Below are 21,652 nucleotides of genomic sequence, written 5' to 3' on the forward strand. Positions count from 1 at the left end.
TTGCTCTCACCCAAGTGGTGCTCCTGCATCATCAAAATATCAATACTGCCACCAACCAGGCATCTCTGCAGCTCCTGCCTCAAGCAACCACGATAGCGTATATACTGTGCTCCGCCAAGGCCCTGTACATTCCATGAGATGATCCTCATAGATGACCTGCTGAGGTGGAAGCTGTCTCAGCCGTACGGTGGGCCTTCGCCAGCGGATTGGATGGAGAATAGTCCCCATCCAGTGTGCTGCAAGAATCACGGATCAGGCGCCAGTGGCTGTGCCCCATGGCGACTGCCTCCCGCTCAGACAAAGCAACCTCGTGTATGCATACATATCCAGGGTTGCGTGCTAAGTCTGCCACTATGCGAACGACCAAATGACGAATCCTTGAGGCATCCACACTCCCGGGATCCAAGAAAAAATGAGCCAACTCCCATAGTCGGCCTATCACATCTGTCACCTCCAGATCGCTCACATGGTGGGAAAACTCAACTGCCTGAGTCTTCAAAGTGCTAAGAGCGAGCTCCAGAGTCCACTCCCGGTCGCATGGGCCACATAGAGGGAACGAGAAGGCCACCGCTACATCAAGTGCCTTCTCCCCGCGCGCCGGAGGTATCACTACATGAACTCGGATGGGTGCTGGCTCGTGGGGGCCCCCTGCTCCAAAAAGCCGTGTGAAAGAGTAATCAAAAGCCTCCGAGCGCTGTCTAGTGCCGAGGCGACTCAACCGACTGCGGATAGATGATATCCGTGAAGCCCGAATCGGCATGGTACGTCTCCTCTGCGGTGCTCGATCAAGATCGGTGCTCAGAGCCCTCTGGACTGCAGGTGACCGCCAAGGGACTGCCACGGCCTCCCGGGGAGAGGAGGCGGGCGGGGGGGAGGAGGGGGGGGCGAGGGGGGTGGAGAAGGAGCCGCTGCCGAAACCGGAGCGGGGACGGGAGGCGGCGAAGGTGGAATCGGGGCGGTAGGGGGGAGTGGAGGGGGTGAAGGAGGAGGTGCTGGCATCTCCTGGTCCTCAGTCATCGCAGGGGTCTCCTCCTGCTCTGCAGGGGAGCAAAGCTGTTCCTCACAGGAACCCAGTGATGCTGAGACTGTGGCTGCTGCTACACCGGTCTCTGGGCGTGCTGCTGTGGCTGTCTCCCTCGACGGCGGCCCTGTCCAGGCTGCCACTCCGAGGTCTCTGTGGCCTGAGCAGGTGTCCCGGAGGCTGCCTGTCGAGCCGCATCTGTGGGCGGGCCGTCATGGGCCTGCTGCTGTGGTGAGGATCGGGGTCTCCTACGAGGACAGGCCTTGGCCAGATGGCCGACCTGCCTGCAAATAAAGCACTGGTTCGGGAGCCCCGAGAACTCCACTCTCTGATCAATCCATCCCCCCCCTATCCTAGGTAGCTGAATGACCTTCGGGAGGGAGGAGATGTCGGGAACCTAAACTCTGACTGAAGGTAGCCCCCACCACTGAAGCTGCTGTGGGGCCAGTCTCTAGCACCAAACCCACCAATGCTCCTAGCCTAGAAAGGAGCGGCAGGTACTCACGGCGGAGTCCAGGGAAGCAAACTATAACATGGAAAAGGCGCTCCCTGCTCGGCCGCTGCTAGGTCAAAGCCATGCTGCCAAGGTCTAAAGAATGCCCGAGCACCCCTGAAGTCTAGGGGACTCATGGCTAGGACCTTGGCCACGCTCTGGGCGGCGGTCTCGAACTCGATCTAGTAGTGACCACGGCCCAGTAGCTGAACGTCCAGGATCTTGCCCACATCTGCAAGAAGGCGGGCTTGTAGAAGATCCCGGATCTCCCCTCTGCTGGGGCGAGTGTCGACTATACGGCAGATGGTGGAGTGTGCCTAGAGGCGTTCCACCTCTGCGGCGAGGCTCACTTCCTCTTCTGGCGAAAGAGAAAGCCTGATGGGGGTATCCTCAGGGGCGGGCGAGGGGGCTGCGGGAGAGTCCCTCTGAGGCGGGGCGGGAGGAGCCTCTGAAGCTAAGTCGAAGGCGGAGCGAAAGCGGAGAGTCCTGCAAGAGCCGAGCTGCACACAAAGGACGGAGAGGGAAGGAGGAAGGCTAGAAGAAACAAAAAAGGAAGATCCCAGGGGACGGAGAAATCAGAAAAAAAGGAGGTAAGGCGGCGAAGACAAAAAAACCCCTAGGGGGGAGGCGGAAACGCGCGAAAACAGGGACGGAGGGGAAGATAAGGCGAGGCGGCGAAAGGGGGCGGGGCGCTGAAGAGAGACGGGAGGGCGCGAAAGAGAGGCGAAGGAGCAGGGGGGCGCTGCAGCGCAGGGGCACGCAGGACAGCCGGGCGGGAGAGGGGGGGCAAGCGCGAGTGCAGGCGGGGAGGAGGGGAGGGGAGCTGGCGCGATGGCGGGAGAGGGAGAAAGCGTGGAGTCAGCGCGAGCAGAGGGGGGGGGGAGGGAGCGTGAGCTTCAACGAACCGTTTCTTGAAATACCTGGGAATGGGGGATTATCTTGGAATACGAAGGATTACACTCCTAAAATCTAGGAGGGTTACTATTTTTTGGCCTAACTCCGATGGAAATTATGTTCGCGTCATTACATCTTGAATTGGTTGACAGAATGTCTACCAGTTGGGATATTTTTAAAGATAAAGTTTATGGAAGGACCCATCTCTTAGATTGGGACATGTGGCAAGAAAGTGGACCAAAGTGAGACAAGTGGCCTCACACTTGTCACTTTAGCTTTTGTGTGGCTCTTCACTTGTCATCATAGCCTTCTCTTTCCATTTTAGCTCATGGGAGACCCAAATCTATAAATTGGGCCCTCTCTTTATTAAAAGAGGCTCTCTTGCTGCACACTAGCCTCTACCACCGTTACAGGCTACCCTAATGATGGCTACTCTCTTTCTCTCTCTCTTGAAGGTTGCCCATGAAGAATACCAACTGTTGGGGATTGTTTTGGAGGCTTCCATCGGAAAGAAATACTAGCCATTTTAATCATTTTATTATGATTTCTAGCCACTATACTACTTGTACCAATCCTTGTACTTGCTATACCTGTTGTACCAGCCATTGTACCTACTGTATCAACATTTGTACTTGATGAACCTGTTGTATCAACCACTATACTTGTTGTACCGACTGTACATGCCATTGTACCTACTGTACTTGCTGTACCAACTATTGTACTTGTTGTACCGGCTAAATGGAGAGTTGTACTTGCTGTACTAGCTCTATTGCATGAAGACCCGTGGTTTTTGGGGAAGAATCAGTACCCACACGGAGGTATATGGATTATATTGTTGGCTCAACATTTCTACAGCCTGTGTTTCGGCTTGGTAGCCTTGTGTTGGGCTGTGTTATGACATTTGTATATGGATAATCCAGCATCTCCCGTGGGGAGAGTAAGGCCCTCAAAGCTTGTACATGATATTATTCTCCTTGGGTAATAAAATACTCCAAGTGGGGGAGGGGGGAGGGGGAGCATTCCAGCCTCTATGCGGTGTCACATGTGCAAGCTCCATTTTCAGCATTTGTGGATGTTTTGTCCAGCTTTTATGTTTTATGCAAAGTGATGATGGATATGTGTTAAGGCTGTGGCCATGTTTAAATGTTTTAATATATATTGATGGTATCAACAAGTGTGTCAAAGGCCCTAGTCTCCCGGGCACCCACGAGTTACATATCATGCATGGGCTATGAGGGTTGAAGGTGTGTCATTGTCTATACTTCCAGGTGATGACTCCAACTTGCAACTTTCTTTAACTCTTTTCTTTCTTTGACATTTTTTCACTTTGGGTGAGAAAAAAAAAAAAAGAGGAGTCTTTTCATGCCAAGGTATGACTAATGATCTTCCCAAGACAAACCCCTTAACTAGGACAGAGTACGACGCTGGCTTGACTGCCAGCACCAACCAGCTGCTAAATCCACAAAAAAAGGGGAGCCTCCTATTGAAATGTGCAATGTAAAATGAATGGGTTATTTGGTTGAGTGTGGAACCCTAGAGGTGCAAGATATTGTGGTAAGATAAAAATGCCACATGTGATATTGTATGGTGTGTGAGTGTTGACCAAAAGAGTGGAAAAGGGAGTGCCACATGGATGATGATGTGTATAATGGGATAAGACTAGAAGGCCTATATCATCGTATGGTTCATTGTGAATGTAAAGAGTTGTGTTGAGTATGCAATCTCTCTCTCTCTCTCTCTCTCTCTCTAATCATGGAGTTTTTTGTGTGGTATAACCCACCTTAATCTTATGCTTAATCTTGTGTCTATCACCATGATCAATCCCATATTAGGATTGTTAACATGGTAGGATGGGCTCTTGGTCATAGTGCATATCTATGTATAGTTTTCTTGTTTATGAGATTATTTGATTAAGCATTATTTTCATTTTATTATGAAAAAAATTTAGTGCACTCATTGTCATTAGTATTGCATTTGGAGAGAGATTATGTTGGTAATTGGAGAGATCATGAAGCTGCCATGGAAGCTGAAAATGGAGATTTCAGCAAAGATAAAGTCTTGGAAGCTGTCTCATCATCAAGGAAGGTGCAAATTGCAATTGCAACATTGAAGGTTGGTTTGTGTATTTTATTGCCTCAATATTTTGGTGTTTGAGTATGGAAGAATGCTCTATGAAAGGGTTGCTATGTGATGGGATCATGAATCCCATGGTTCTTTGCATTCGACAAAGAGGTTAAAGGTGCACATACTTGTTCAAGTGGTGGACAGGTGGTTATGGGCTGATTTGCAGTCCATGTGGAGCCTACTTCAGACCATATAAAGCTTTCTTCAGCCGGTACACCTGATCCTGTTTGCCTGGAACAACAAATCCCGGCGGCTGATCAACATAAACCTCCTGTGTAACCTCTCCATTCAAGAAAGTCGACTTGACGTCCATCTGGAATACAGGCCATCTATGATGTCCTCCAAGAGCAAGAACGGTGCGAATGGTAGTCATCCGAGCCGTCGGAGCCAAGGTCTCATCGAAGTCAACTCCAAGGCACTAAGCATAACCCCTAGCAACCAACCTCGCCTTGTGCTTGTCAAAGCTGCCATCAGCTCGGAACTTCGATTTGAAGATCCACCGCACACCAATCACCTTATGCTGCAGTGGCCTAGGCACCAAAGTCCAAGTGCCATTCCGTTCAATAGCATCCAGCTCTGCCTGCATAGCACAACGCCAAGGCTCATGTGAAAGAGCCTCGTCCACAGAAGTGGGATCAGAAGGACCATGAATGATTGACGACATAAGAGCATAGTTAACAAACATGTTGCCCTCATGAATTTGTTTCCCTGAAACTCTGGAAGTTCGCCTCATAGAACCAGGCGGAGGAGCAGAAGGAAGCTCACGTAACCCAGAATCACAAACTGTCTGAAAATACCATCCAGGCATAGATCTGCTCGAACTTGCTAGAGGAGGAGCAGAGTCATCATCATCTAACTGAGAATCCACAACTGGAGGTGTCACAAAAGCAGAGGGAGGAGGAGGAGGAGGAGGAGGAGGAAGAAGAAGCTCACCCACCCCCCTCTGAAGATGTAGGAGTCTCGTCGAACACCACATCACGGCTCACAATAACTTTACCAACCTGCTGATCATATAGACAATATGCCTTGGACACAGTGCTGTATCCGAGAAAAGTCATGCGCTGAGACTTCGAGTCCAACTTGGAGCGATGCTCCTTAGGCACATGTACATACGTGGCACAACCAAATACTTGGAAATAAACAACAGAGGGCTTCGAGGAAGAATAGGAACATTATGGAGATGGCCTATGCTATGCTTGAGCATTCTTCATTACCTCGACGTTTCTGGACTGAGGCGGCTTCTACTGCTGTCTACATTGAGAACGGGTCTCCTACTGCTGCTCTTCTAGATAAAACTCCATATGAGGCTTTCCATGGTGAACTCCATTCTGTGATGGAATATATGCTATAGTAAGTTGTCACCGAATGCCATGAGTCCTACGATATTGCTGAAACTCCTGGAATGTAAACTCACCCCCTTTGTCTGTCCTGAGAGCTTTGATCGAGGAACCGGTCTCTTTTTCCACCTCAACTCTCCAATCACAAAAGTGTTGAAAAGACTCATCCTTGGACTTCCGAAAGAAGACCCAAGTATATCTGGAGAAGTCATCCACCATCACGAGCATGTACAACGCCTTACTCAAAGACACGGTACACATAGGACCACATAAGTTTGCATGAACAAGAGCAAGTGATGTCAAAGATCTATGTGTCGCCTCCTACGGAAAGGCGGCTCGGTGTTGCTTCCCTTGTAAACAAGAGGAACAAACAGAAGATGGAGCCTTGATGGTCGGTAACCCTCAACCAACCCATCCTTCGAAGCTCGCTGTAGAAGTTTTGATAGCTCAAATGGTCAAACCGAGCATTCCAAAGAGTAGAAGAAGAACCAGAAGAAAGCAAAGCGGTCAACTTGTACAGACCACTATCTTGGACTCCCTGAGCCTGTCAAAATACGCAGCGGAAATGATAACCAAACTTGAGACCACAAGAGCAAGTAGAGTGCAGAAAATAGACAGCACAAGAAAGACAGAGAGATAGGCGTGTAAACTCTTCTCTATACACAAGATTCCGAAAAAAACTGAATGAGCACAAAGTGGGGATCATGGGGCCTATTTATATGGCCCCATGGATGCAGTCGGCTAGCGCATGAAGTGCCACCAGCCCTCCACGACTGGGCAAAGCCAGTCGGCCAGCAGAAAAACACCACGACCTCCTCTGATCAGCCGGCCAGTCTTCAGGAACACATGAGTGCAGTCGGCCAGCATCAGAGGCTCCTGCCAGCATGTGGCATCCACCCACACCAAGGAAAAATGGAAAAAAATGGGAAAAAAATACGGGGAGTGAGGAAAAATGATAAAACACCTATACATGGCGGGCACACCCACAACAGAGGCCCTGGTGTCTGATTAAGACAGGAGATGACTTCTAACACCCCCTCTCACCTCTTGGCTGTGAAATCAACCCAAGGGAGCTGGAGGTCGCCTGAGCGTAGCCTAAGGTAGAGACTTCATGAAGAGGTCCGCCGCATTGTCCTCCGTCGAACTATAAAGGAGCAAGATGTCACCAGCCAAGATCTTCTCACGTACAAAGTGATACTGTATCTCTATGTGCTTGGTCCAGGCATGGAAGACTGGGTTCCGAGCAATAGCTATACAACTCTGGTTATCACACTGGATGACTGTGGGCTCCTTCTGTGGAAACCCAATCTCGCCTAGCAGCCTCCGCAACCACACAACCTCGCAAGCAGCACCACAAGCAGCCCGGTACTTTGTAGCATGAACTTGAGGCCTTAAGGAAAGTGCATCAGCCACTACATTCTTCTTTCCGGGAGTATGTAAAATCTGAAAATGAAACATAGAGAGGCCCGTACAGATTTCCTAAGAAAAACAACAAAACCGAGAAAAGAACGAAGTTGTTTCACTGTTCGTGGTATAGGCCAGTCCAAAACCTTCTAAACTCGGTCATAGTCAATGCTCAATCCATCTCTAGTGATGTTGTGTCCCAAGTAAATGATGTCGGTCATAAAGAACTCACATTTACTCAATTTAGCATATAGTCGATTCTGTCTTAAAAGAGATAAGACAATCGTGAGGTGTCTGACATGATCCTCAAGAGTACGGCTATATATCAAAATATCATCCAGGAACACCACCACAAATTTCCCCAAATGTTCACGAAAAAGATCGTTCATCATTTGCTGGAAAGTGGCTAGAGCATTGGTTAACCCAAAAGGTAATACGAGAAACTCGTAATGGCCATACCTAGTCCGAAAGGCGGTTCTTTCGACATGCCTTTCATGAATACGTATCTGGTGATAGCCAGTACGCAAATCTATCTTCGTGAAATATTTCGCTCCTGCTAACCGGTCAATTAGGTCATCTGATCTAGGGAGAGGATAACGGTTTTTAATAGTCAGCTTGTTCAATCTTTTGTAATCTATACACATTCTCCAAGTGTTGTCCTTCTTTCTCCTAAGCAACACAGGTGCACCCCAAGGTGATTTACTTGGACGGATCTGGTCCATCCTCAAATAATCTTCGAGTTGTTTAGCCAACTCATCTTCCTCAGCTTGGCTCATTCTATAAGGTGGAATACTCACAGGATGAGCACCAGGGATCAAGTCAATACGATGATCTACTGCCCGTTCAGGTGGTAAACCTGATGGTAGTTCCTTAGGAAATACATCTTGAAACGAATCAAGTATCTTCTGTAATTCTTTGCTTTCAAACACACTTAATTCATTCACATCCATGGAAGGGATGAGAAAAGAAGAAAGTGGAATCAATACACAATGGAAAGCGGTATACAAAGACGAATTCATTATATTTCCAAAATCAATAGTATTTACAAGAGGTCCCTGAGAGCCGACTTATTGAAAGGTCGTGGACGTAAGTCAAATCAGCCTATCACTTGGAATAACGATTTGGATATGGCCTTCAGACTTTTGAAAGATAAAGTCAAGGAAGCACCTATCTTAGCATTGCCTGATCCTAGTCGGCCTTATGTTCTTGAAACTGATGCCAGTGACTATGCTATCGGGGCTGCTTTATTTCAAGATGGTAGACCGGTTGCTTTTGAAAGTAAAAAGCTAGACGACACTCAATCTCGTTGGCCAACCCTTGAGAACCGTGTGCTATACGCATGCAAGACTAGTTTCGAGGCTTGGGGAAGCTTGGAACTAGGCAGGCTGATTGACGAGCTGAGTTAGGGATATACTAACGGGCGGGCACCCAAGTATGGACGGGCGGGCGCCCAAGTGTGGACGCCCGATGACCGGCCAAGAGTCTATAAAAGGGTGGCCAAGGTTAGTTATTGGATATAGAGAGTCTCGCGAGTTTGTGAGAGCTCTATGGTCTTGGAGCCTGGATCTAGTGCAGACGTGCACCTGCTTTATGCAGCCGAGGCCGGCAGCAATCTCGAGGCCCGCGAGGGCAGCTTCGTGGCGGTATGGGACGTCGCGAGGAGGAGATTGGTCGGTACGTCATCCTAGTTAGCTCAGCTCGTGGCTCGGTGGGGACAGCCAAGACTGTGGGCTCGCCCACGGCTGTCATGGTTGGGAGGTGAGTCAGGCCTGCATCCCCTTGCTTGTTGTTTGTTCGTATGTTTGCAGGATTCGAGTTTCGAACCAAGATCGTGTTAGAAATCTAGCATGGTATCACACAAAACTAGAACATGGGAAAAGTGCAAGAGGGATGAAGCAAACTGAGATAATTCCATTGATGTGACCCCTTGAATATATAGGGGAAAGTACAAGAGCTGAGCATGAGTGCATATGGGATAAATCCCTGAGTGCCACGTGGCATACACTGAGATGACCAAGACTAAAAGTACTCCTAGTGAGCACTTATTTCCAACACCCTCCTTAAGTGGACACTAGGAGAAAAAAAGACAAGACTATGACATGACAAAAGATAAGACCAAGACAGAGAGACTAGACAAGGATTGAGAGACAAGCTAGAAGACAAGATGGACAAGACTAGAAGACAGACATAAAGACTGATAGACTGAGAGACAAGACATGAGAGACAAAAGATCCTGAGACACCCCTCCTCAAGTGATATCCTCATATGGGTCCACAAGGGTAGGGACAAGAGTGGATCATAGACAGAGAGAGAGAGAGACAATCAGCCAGTAGAGTGGTCCCACAGAGAGAGAGACTTTTAGATAGACATGAGAGAGACTGACAAATAGAAGATAAATGGGCCCTGGGGACATAGACAAAATGCCAAAGACATGTGGGTAACTAATCCACAAAAGATAGGCATATAGACTGATAGACAGAGTGTCAGAGATATATGACTGTAAGATCACACAAGATAGACACATAGACAGAGAGACTGACTGACTGTAGATAGACAAAGAGATGGACCTTGATAGATAATCCCTCCTCAAGGTCAATCCTCCTGCTAGAGTGAGTAATGCAGGGGTGCCTCTTGGATAGGGACAAAGATAAGTCCATGTAGACATGACATTACCCCATGATCTACATCATTGGTGATCAATGGTGGTAGATAGCATGAAAGCATAGACAAATATGAGAGAGATGGGAAGGTAAGTCAGAACAGGGTCCTCTTTGGCCTACATCATGTGGTGACCAAAGTAGGAGAGAGAAAAAAAAGGTCTTTTTATGCAGAGAGCAAGGGCAGAGTACCCAAGAAGAGATGCCAAAGATAAATAAATGAGAGACAGCATCAGAAATGAGAAGGTCTTACCCCTATTCTGATGGGCAGTGTCTGTTCTCTTACAAGATAAAATTCAGTTCTGAAAATTATTTTTTAAGAATAAAATAGAATGAGAATATTGTACCTTGTTTTGATATAGGAGTGGAGCAGCCAGTAGAGAATATGTCTTGAACAGGGAATGGGGGCTGCCCATACTGAAAACAAGAGGTGCGCAGCCTTGAGAAAAAAAAAACGAGTTGTTGTTGCAGCACCAGCAGCAAGAAAGGTGTTGACAGAAGCGGCCTGCTGCTGTAGCATAATGAAGAAAATGGAGACGACCCCAGGGAAAGAGAGCAGGTCGGCCTGCTTGCTGAACAGAAGCGGTGGCACTCGGCACAGAAGAGAGACGAAGAGGAGAGCCCTCTGATTGAGCTTGGCGAAGTCGACACGGCCACACAGGCAGGGAAGCTGGGGCTTGGAGCTGCGAAGGAGCTTGCAGCAGGGGCTGAAAAATAACGGGGCAAGGCAGCACCAGAATTATTTCGAAGCAGAGAAGTAGCTCCATGGCGGGATCAGGGACTGTTGACTGCAGAAAATATGGGCGACATCAGGGCAGTAGAGTCGTGTCGAATAGGAGCCGGAGATGTCGAGCAGATTCAGCAGTAGCAGAAGACTCGTTGTAGAACAGGAGAGCGGCCTGTTTCAGCAGTATAGAGAAGGGCGACACCATAGCGGGCTGCTGCAGCAGATCATGTTGAGGGCAGCTTGTGGGAGATCAGCAACACCTCAAAGAATAGGAGAGGAGAGTAGCTAGAGCTGGATCTAAGACCCCCGATGGGGCAAAGCTAAAAAGGAAGCTAGACCTAGAGAAAATCTATGGCTAGATCTAGACTAAAGGGCTGAGGAGAAGAGGAATCTACATGGCTCTGATACCATGTTAGAAATCTAGCATGGTATCACACAAAACTAGAACATGGGAAAAGTGCAAGAGGGATGAAGCAAACTGAGATAATTCCATTGATGTGACCCCTTGAATATATAGGGGAAAGTACAAGAGCTGAGCATGAGTGCATATGGGATAAATCCCTGAGTGCCACGTGGCATACACTGAGATGACCAAGACTAAAAGTACTCCTAGTGAGCACTTATTTCCAACAGATCGATCACGAGGGGATCCGTGAGAATTTGACACAAAGGGCCACTTACCACTCTAAGACTTGCACTTTCTGTACATATATGGCCACATGGCATCCAAGTGCGGGATGCAGGTGACACATGGATAGGGGAGGAGCGAGGTCGTGGTGTTGGTGTCACCTCATAGCTTGGGGGGGCTCCGCAGGAGCTATGGTTGGGAAGTGAGTTGCCCGCACCATCTTTATGTGTTTGTACACGGGGCACTCGGGATATCAAGGTGCAGTTTTAGAATCTCTCTCTCTCTCTCTCTCTCTCCTCCAAATTTGTTCTTGGTTTCTAGACCTTGCATGAGGGACCTGTGTACCTTGTTGTCTCTATTGAGGGTTGTAGTTTGCTTTAAGCATACGCGTTCTTTTGATTAATTGAAGGATATTTTCTTTCTTTTTTGTTTGGGGGGGGGGGGTGATTACGGCAATGATTACCTTGTTTGAAACTTTGGCAAATACTAGCTCCAAGTTGATTATTGGCACGGCGTCACGTAGTTGATCGGCTAGGCATGCCTCCTCATCTCCATCCAAATGCCATCCTTCTAGTAAACTGCACACACGGATCTCAGGAGGCTTTGACTGCTTAGTTCATTTTCCTTTACTTTGGCTGTGACTTCTGATTTGATGTCTTCTCTCAAATCTTCCTTGACCCATATATGGGGTTCCAATTGAGAGAGAACCAGGGTTTGGTCTCACATTTGAGGTAATGAGAGCCCAAGCAAAAGGCAACCAGTGTATGAATGGCGTACTGTGGTATTGGCTCTGTCAAGTGATTGGTCGGCCTTCTGTCCTCTCTCAGCAAATAACTTATTCCAATCTTTCTACAAAGGGTTGATTTGAGAGGTGTATTGGCTATATTATGCCATCTCTGAAGAAGAGCCTTGTTTATGTGCAGTTCTCTAGACAGGTGGATAAGGAGACCTAGCTGCTTGACAGGCTCACTCACGAGGACACATGGGCTTAAGCCTTATAAGCACCAGCGGAGAACAAACACAAGCCCCTCCAGAATTTGTTTTTTAGAGAAGCAAAGGGTGGTGGGGAGAGTATCGTTGAGAGGCTTTAGGCACATAGCATGGGGCTTCAGGCTCTCTATGAGGCTTCTTCCTCTGGAAGATCACCCTTGCACCACGTCAAAGCTTCTTGTATTCCATTATTCATGCTAGTACGTTATGAGTCACTGATGCTTTCGTATCTGCGAGACACTACATCTATGAATAGAGGGCAATGGGGTGAGTGTTGAGGCGGCTTCACAGGCACATAGCGTGGGCTCTCAGCTCTCTGAGGCTTTTCCTTATGGAAGATCCTTAATATAAGACACGCATGCACCACCTCTACTTTATCAAAGGTTTATCCAATCATTTTACGTAGAGTAAGTCATCAAAATGCAAGGAATTCAAGTCCTTCTGAGGCTTCAAAACATGACGATTGCCTTTGATTCACATCATGTATATAAATTTTCTTGTAGTGCTTGTCAAACTGTAAATCTCATCAATCATTTGATGTCCATGGGTATATAAAGCAATGCTTTTTGAAGCTCGCAATAGTGGGCCTTTGTTATGTACAAATCTCCAAGTGATTGAATGTTGGTGTGGTGCCCAAGGTGGCTTGGTGCATGCTAATTTTATTAGAAATGATTCCTGTATATGTTAGTAGTCTTTATTCCAAGTGATTGAATGTTGGTGTGGTGCCCAAGGTGGCTTGGAAATGATTCCTGTATATGTTAGTAGTCTTTATTCGTGCAAGATGAATTTTCAGGCGGCATTGAAGAAAGGGACCCTTGCTTGGAGGCGAGTGGTTGCAGCTTTTGGTGCAGGTGTGTTGCAAGAAAATGGAGAGGTTGACCGTGCACGACTTGGCGAGATTATCTTCTCTGATCCTGCTAAACGCAAAGTGCTAAATTCGTAAGTTATCAAAGGGTTGATCCTGCTCACTTAGTTTGGTTGCCCATTCGCTCAAAGTTGATAGGGGATGATATCCATGTCCAGTAATAACCTATAATTGAAAGTTGCTGATGCCTTCTTACTACGGTGGATGTTGCATGGGTGTGGTGTTTCCTAGAGCTGGCTATGTTTGGAGTGCAAGCCTGGAAACAAGCTACTTAACCTAAACTCAGTTTTAGAACCGAGAATCTGGGGTGCAAAGGGGGGTGTCCAGGAACCAGCTTAAACTGCACAGGGAAAACACGCCATTTTGAAACCCCCCTCCCTCCCTCCCTCTTCCCCACCAGAAGGAAAACCACACCCACACCCTAGGCTCTCTTTGACTTCATTGCTAATTGAGATCCTTCTGCAAGTTGTGTATTTGGGCTATGCTGGTTAGACTACATTTTTGAATTTTAATTTTGATATTTCTTTTGCAGGGCCATGTCATTCTCAATAACCATGGGACTTTACTGGGAGTTGCTCAAACACTGGATTAAGGGAACGAGTGTCATTATCATGGATGTACCGCTCCTGTTTGAGACCAGGCTGAGAAAACTAACCAAACCCATTATTGTGATATGGGTGGACTCAAAAACTCAAGAGGAGAGGCTCATGAAGAGGGACAGGATATCAAAAGACCAGGCAGTCAAAAAAATCACCTCGCAGCTTCCATTAGACTGGAAGCGCACTCAAGCCGATTTGGTGATTGATAACTGTGGCACATTAGATGCAATGAGAGATCAAGCTTTAAGAATTTATGAACAAATAACGGCTCCTTTAAGTTGGCAGGAACTCATTCTCTCAAGGTCAGGTGTGCTAACAATGGTTGTGACAGCTTTGTCCTTCTGGTTTTTCATGAAATGATTTATCTCAGCTATGAAGCCATCTTAGCTACAAAAAAGAAAAATGTTTTCTCTATCTTCCTACGTTTTTAGATCCCAGATTGACTTAATTATCCACGTAAAGGTTGGAATTGAAAGATATCCAACCAACATGGGTTTTGATAATATGGAGCAAGCACTGTATCTGTATTTGTTGGTTTTGGCTACAAAGTCTATATTGATACTTGCAAAAAAAAATCCTTCATATGAGAGAGAGAGAGAGAGAGAGAGAGAGAGAGAGAGACGACGATGCCTCTTAACACTACAGACAAGCTAGCAGACCGCTTCTGATGATGCATATGATGGCACTTTAATGCAAGGGATGGGACTTGAACTCAGAATGAGAGAGAGGAGAAGAGAAGAGAACTTTTTAACGTCGTAGGAAACTATCCCAAGAGACCAAATTGATCTATCCGACAAGATTTGAACTCAAGACCTTTGATTCAAGAGGGAAATGAGCTAACCAATCTACCACACTTGGGTGATAGAAAGGTTAGCCCATTTTCCTCTTCTTATTCACACACACACCCACACACCCACACACATTGAGAAGATAACTTTTTAACAGAGAGAGAGAGAGAGATTAACATCTCTGAAAGACCAGAAGGGTCTGGGACCAGAAAGTTGTTACACGCGATCCATGAGTAAATTGGATGTCAAGGCAACATGAAAAAAGTAAAAGGCTAGTTGTTGAAAGGATAGAAAAAGAGAGGTGTGTCTTTTTCTATGCATTCAATGAAAGTTTCAGTTGAGTTGCTGCATGTGAGTTTTCTTTTATATTAAAAAGTTGTATATATCTAGTAATAGCCGTAGAGCATCATATATGGGTTCAGGTTGACGGATTGCAAACCTAGGGCTCATTGCAATCTGACTACTCATCATTTGGTCGCACAATCGTAGGGTTCATGTCAAATGGGATTTTTGTTTTCTCTATCCATGGAGAGAACAATCCTAATGTACAGGCGTAGAGTATTGCATGCCAGTGTGCAAGTGATTTCAATGTATTATTATATGATCATTCATTTCTAAGTGTGGGACATTAGTTTATAAATGGATTTCAATAAACTGTGCGCTTATCTAAAAGTTGATCTCAAATAACATCGTGTTACAAAGAGTTGTATGTCATGTGCATGACATGTACATACTAATCCTTGAAGGGCAACAAATAAAGAATAGACTCGGGACCAGATTTAGGAGCTTCTCCAGCTAGTGTTGGCAGGGAAGGCATTGGGACGGACTAGGAGGCTGTTGGCCAGCTGAAAAGGGGTTGTTCTTGTGTTGGCTGCAACAAAGGGATTTTATGTGTCGAGGGACCTAGTTGACAACAGTTGGCCAGTCCATATGTGCTTCCCAGGCCTATAAAAGGCGGCGCATAGCTCATTGTGTGGCATCTCTCATCTTGTTGGGGTGTCAGGGCTTAGACTAGGTTTAGACTAGATGATTCTATCTTTTATGGGGCAGCTTATGGTTTGCCAGATTTGTATACCCTTTGTACTATATTAATATATTGAAAACTCAGCTCTCTCTCTCTCTCTCTTTCTCTCGTGTCTCCATCTTCTGCTTGTGTTTTGCATCAGGTTGTTCCAAGAAAGGTGTTTAGGGCTGAAAGATACTAAGAAAGGCTTTCAGGTAGGGAGGATGATCCTCCAAGGGGTGGAGTGAGAGTACTAGACTCAATACTCAAGAAACCTTCCAGTTATGCATTGCCTGTAGGGTCTTAATCAACTCACAGTGAAGAACAAGTACCCTAGTTTTAGGATTGATGAACTTCTAGACTAGCTTCACAGAGCTAAAGTCTTCTCAAAGATTGACTTAAAGTCAAGTTGTCAGTAAATCATAGTCAAGTAGAGTGATATTCCAAAGATGACATTTAATTCCAGGTAGGGATTGTGATGCTAATATTGGATTAACAAATGTCCTAGTCACTTTCAATAGACTCATGTAGGAACAACTTGACAATCATGTCTTAGTGTTTTCAACTATCTTAAAGATGAGAGAAAGCATGAAAGCCAAGTTAGGGAGGTTTTGCAAATCCTAAGAGAGCATCAACTCTTTGCAAAGAGTAGTAAGTACACCTTCTTTGTAGATAAAATTAAATACTTGGGATCCATTTTCTTTAAAGAAGGGATTTCAATGACCCAGCAAAAGTTTAAGATCGAGTGGATTGATCGCAACATCAAAAATGTCAGAAATATATTGATTTGCGAAAGTTGCCAAAAAAAATATTGTTAGTTTACTTCTTCATTTGTAAACAACCCTTAGCTAAACTGTAGTCCAACCTATTATCCAGAACTTGATGGTCAAATAAAAAGGGTGAAGCAAATTCATTGAAGACACTTTAAGTCTCACTACAGTTTGTGAACCAAAGCTACGGTTGTAATACCTATCATTAGTAGAGTTTGCCTATAACTCAGCTTATCACAGGAGTATAGGTATGTCCCCTTTCAAGGCTTTATATGGTCAAGATTGTATAAAACCATTAATTTGGAATGGAAGCTGTCTGGAAAGAGATCAAAGCTACGTAGGATAGAAAAAAGTTCTATGCAAATGTTAGAAGAACTCAACGATTCAAAGAAGGAGATACAATCTTCCCAAAGGATACATATTAAAAAAAAGCTCTATATCTGTATAAAAGTACAAAAAGTTGAGCCCTCACCTTATATCATTACTAAAAGAATCAATAGTTATTGCTACCCTCCTTATTAAAAAATCCATAATGTATTCCATGAAAGTCTTTTGAAACCTTGTGTACCTAGTCTTGACCACATCCTAGATGATGAGCAAATTGTTATGCCATCCCAGAGCACTTTGGAAATTCAACCAGTTAGAATCCTTAGCTCTAGAGAAAGGACTCTCAGAAACATAGTCATTAGAGAAAGTCTAGTTCAGTGGAAGGACTTCTTAAATTCAACCAGTTAGAATCCTTAGCTCTAGAGAAAGGACTCTCAGAAACAAACTCATTAGGGAAAGTCTAGTTCAGTGGAAGGACTTCTCAACAAAAGATGCTACTTGGGAAGATGAGTCTAAGTTGTATCAAGATTTTTCCTACCTATTTTCAAGACGAGGACATCTTGATTTCTTTAAGTGGGGGATGATGTAAAATCTTGAAATTCATGGCTTGCGTGTGTGAATCCCCATACATACATACATATATATATATGTATGTATGTATGTATGTATGATATACATATATATACAGGTAATCTCTTTTTGGATGTGTTTCAAGGAGAGTTAGGGTGAGCCATAACATTTTTGGTGCCGCTGGGAAGCCATCCCTTGGCTTTTTTCATCGTTTTGTCTCTAATCTATGCATAATCCATTGCCCATTATCTTGATTAGTGGTTTTCCATGAAAAAGATGTGGATTTGATGGTGATTTGTGTGAGATTTGGTATAGAATAGCTTTCTTTTTTATTTTTGAAAAGAATATTTTTAACTTAATTTTTAGATTAATTTGTTGTTTTGTTATTGTTTTTGTGGTTTTTCATGTTCTTAGGGCTTGCACATAGTTTGTATTAGGCTTAGTTTGCATCCATTGCATATCAAACAATGTAAGAGAATGCATTTCTTAGTAAATGTTAGCTCTCTTTAATTTAAAAATAGATATAAGATCATTTATTTTAGTTTAATTGTGTGTTTTTTGTTAAAATTGTTTGGATTAGAGTGTTAGCAAGTATTAGGAGTAGCTTAATCTTTAAAAAAAATTAAAACCATCAAAAAATCCTTAAATTTGACTAAGTTTGACTAATTTCTCTTACTGGATTGGTTTTTGTTATTAAGAGTGATTAATCTTGTTCAAAGAGGCTAAAAATTTAGAAAATGTGTTAATTGGGGTCTAAATTGATCGTATAAGTAGTTGAAATTCAGTTTTTTGAGTGTTTTGAGAGCATCTAGATGTATCAAAACACCTAATCATCACATCAATTGTTTGATCAATTGAAAAAATTTGACTCTTTTTGTTTAATTTTGCCTTGAAGAGAGGAGACTATAATTAGGAGTCTAATTAATATCCTAATTTAGATTAATTTACACAAATATTGATTTTTTAACTCTATCCAATGGTGTGCTCAATTGTGTGAATTAATTAAGGATTAGTGGTTAATTAGAGTCTTGTATTAGTATAAAAGAGAGAAAGATTAGTGAAAGAATTAATTGCAAGTTAATCCTTAATTACCTTTTTACATAACTCATTAAGGCTAATGAGCATTCAATGAGAAGATGCTCATGAGTTGTCAATTTGTCCATTTTTGGGGGTCATTTATGAAGGGTGTAAGGTGTGTCATAAAGGGTTGATTTTTTTTATTCCACTTACCTTTTTTGAAAAAATACCCATATCCCTTTTATTCTAAATTCAAAAAATATTTCCCCCAAAAAGAAAAATTCGTATTTCCCACTAGACTCAAAAAAAAACCCCACATGAACGGAAATCTCATGTGAACGGATATCTCACGTAAACGAAAAAATGACGTGAACGAAAATCTCACGGTAACAAAAAAATGACGTGAACGGAAATCTCACGTGAACGGCGTGAAACAGAAGTTCACGCGATAAAAAATAAAAAATAAAAATAAATAAAATCAAAACTTAATTCCACGTCGTGAAGTCCGATTCACGCGTGAAAAGGAGTTGTTTTATTGGGGAAAAAATTTTAGTTAAGGGGTTTTTAAATACCTCTTAAGCACATGTGATACCTAGGGTTTTCTCGTAGTGCACCCCCCCGAGATCCATCTGGCTTCAATTGCTCACTTGGACACACGTGATACCTAGGGTTTTCTGGTAGTGCACCCCCCAAGATCCATCTGACTTCAATTGCTCACTTGTCAGTGCTCTCTTTAAATACCTCTTGAACACACGTGATACCTAGGGTTTTTTGGTAGTTCAATTGCTCACTTGTCAGTGCTCTCTTGATTACTGCTCCAACTCCGTCATGCTCACCCTTGCCATGTCCTGATCCAAAATAGTTATGCATCATCTCAAGACCAGTGAGTTTGAAGTACCTCACAACAAAGTAGAACGGATGCCTTGCTTTAAATTGTGATGCCACACCATCAGACCAGTGAGTTTGAAGTACCTCACAACAAAGTAGAACGGATGCCTTGCTTTAAATTGTGATGCCACACCATCAGACCACACCCAATGCCACTGTAGATTATTGCTCTGTTCATTCAACCACCTGTTATGCAAAAGAAAACAATGTTGCATAAACAAGGTATCATGGACCTTGTCATCAGAGATATAGAAATGGGTGGTCTTTTTGATATCGTCCAGTTCCGAGCGCACGTAAGATATGTGAACCAAGATGGTCACTTGGTTTGAATACCAATGCATTGATTGGATCTCATTCTACACTTTGAAAGAGTAATTTTCTTCAAAGTCCACCACTGAGACCACCACATCATCTAGGAACTTTTGTAAACAATTTTTCAATTGGCCAGCCTGCCATTTGTAAATATAGTTATGTTTGATAAAAGTGGTTAGCTTGTCCTTGAACAAAGAAATGAAACTTTTGCACCCTACTTGCCGAACTACAAGATCCTTTCTTTTTTTGTGGCCCTCTTCATCCACTACTTGTTTCTCCACATCAGCAAAAAGCTTGACAGTTGTCATCATGCTCCTTTGAAGCACACATTGCCATCCTTGCTGTACCACATTGACCACCACACATTCCTAACAAGCATCTCTTTGAGTGGAACGCCGAATTCTCTGGTCTTGTACACAGTAGAAGTTGTCAGGCTATGAAATGTGGATTTTGTTGCTGCACATGTAATACCACCTATTTCAGGAACACAGATTTTACAATTGCAGTTGCAAGCCAATTCGTGTTGTCCAAACCTCCCTTGCTACATTTGATTGAAGGCATCTTTAAGATACACAACTTGCACATGATACTCACAACAGCAAGTATTTCGGTCCTTTAATTTGTGCACAAAATAAGGGAAATCTTCACGTCAGGATATTTGTCTTGAAATCTTCTATATAATTCCACTTGTGCCAATACACCATGTAAATTTATAGTTAAAACAAAGAGATCACTCTACAAGAGTTGTTTGCAATTACAATTATAACTTACATCTAAGAGCACTTCGAATATTACCTGAGAGTACCCAAGAGTGTGCTTGGGAGTACCTAGGAGTACTTGGAAGTGATTTAGAAAGAACCTAAGAGTACTTCCAGAAAGTGCTTGGGAGTGCCTGAGCCCACTCGAAAGCACTCCAGAAAGTGCTTGAGACCTTTTGTGAAAGTATGCCAAAAAGTGCCTACTAAGAGTACTCCAAAGAGTGCTTGGGAGTTTCTGAGAGTACTTGGAAGTACTTTAGAAAGTACCAAAGAGTATTTGTAAGTACTCTAGAAAGAACCTAACAGTACTTGAAAGTACTTTAGAAAGTCCCTAAGATTACTCCAGAAAGTGCTTGGTGGGAGTTCTTGAGAGTACATGGATATAGTTTAGAAAGAAAGAACCTAGCAGTACTTGAAAGTACTTTAGAAAGTCCCTAAGATTACTCCAGAAAGTGCTTGGTGGGAGTTCTTGAGAGTACATGGATATAGTTTAGAAAGTACCTAAGAGTACTTGGAAGTTCTTTAGAAAGTATCTAAGAGTACTTGTGAGCACCTGCTGCTGAGAGTAGTTGGGAGTACTTTAGAAAATACCTAAAAGTACTTCACAAAGTGCTTGGGAGTGCTTGAGACTGCTAGAAAGAATTCCATGATGCACTTGACAGCACTCCAAAAAGTACTTAGGAGTGGCTGAGACCGCTCCAAAGTAGTCCAAAAAATGCCTATGAGTACTCTAGATAGTGGTTGGGAGTGCTTGAGAGTACTTAGAAGGACTTTAGACATTGATTGAGGGTTCTTAGGGGTACTAGGTAGGACTTCAAGAAGTACATAGAAGTCCTTTAGACTAAGAGCACTCTAGAAAGTTCTTGGAAGTGTGTGAGAGTACTTGTAAAGACTCCAAAAAGTACTTGAGAGCTACTAAGTGTACTTGAGACCTCCCATGCATACTTAAAAGTACTCTAGAAAGTACTTAAATGGGAGAAAAAAAGTGGATAAGAAAGCTGTACGAGCTTTCTTATCCACTTTTTTCTCCCATTTAAGTACTTAAGTACTTAAATGGGAGAAAAAAGTGGATAAGAAAGCTGTACGAGCTATGCAAAGTGCAAAGTAAAACACAATGCCACTTTAGCAAAGTGTTTGAGAGAATTTCAGAGGTAACTGAAATGAGAGCACATTCAAGGATAGATTGCATACCTGAGGCAAGTCAAGCAGACACATTGGATGTATCACAAAAGCCTTCTTACTAATCCTCTCTCGACATATATCTTTTTTGTTTGGGGAGGCACGGGTCTCTATTGCCCAAAAGTCAAATACAAGGTCTTTAATCTCTGGTATGATGTCGGTAGTACGATGCACCTATCGTTGGCATGTAAACAGGGGGAAGAGTCCATTGTCATCCTCACACTACAAGCGTGAATTGGCGGAAATGATGTTCCTCCTATGTATACCCAATGCCTTGGCAATTGTTCTGCTATTCAAGAGC

At 44.0% G+C, this 21,652-nt stretch overlaps 1 protein-coding gene across 2 annotated transcripts in view; it reads left to right on the forward strand.

Moving 5' to 3' along the window:
* ATCOAE (dephospho-CoA kinase family) overlaps positions 1–14,266 on the forward strand; it is a 42,493-nt gene extending 28,227 nt beyond the window's left edge. The window contains exons 1-3 of one of the 2 annotated variants that reach the window (XM_086805227.1): positions 4,385–4,520; positions 13,069–13,214; positions 13,673–14,266. In XM_086805227.1, the coding sequence (XP_086661353.1) occupies positions 4,428–4,520; positions 13,069–13,214; positions 13,673–14,099 (666 nt within the window). In that variant the 5' untranslated portion in view covers positions 4,385–4,427 and the 3' untranslated portion in view covers positions 14,100–14,266. Of the gene's footprint in view, positions 1–4,384; positions 4,521–13,068; positions 13,215–13,672 lie in introns of those variants that run through there. The other variant, XM_086805226.1, reaches the window with a different exon arrangement.
* The last annotated feature ends 7,386 nt before the right edge of the window (positions 14,267–21,652 follow it).

Source organism: Cibotium barometz, chromosome 11, assembly GCF_041138505.1.
Source record: "Cibotium barometz isolate CiBa-2024 chromosome 11, ASM4113850v1, whole genome shotgun sequence".
Lineage (NCBI taxonomy): Eukaryota > Viridiplantae > Streptophyta > Polypodiopsida > Cyatheales > Cibotiaceae > Cibotium > Cibotium barometz.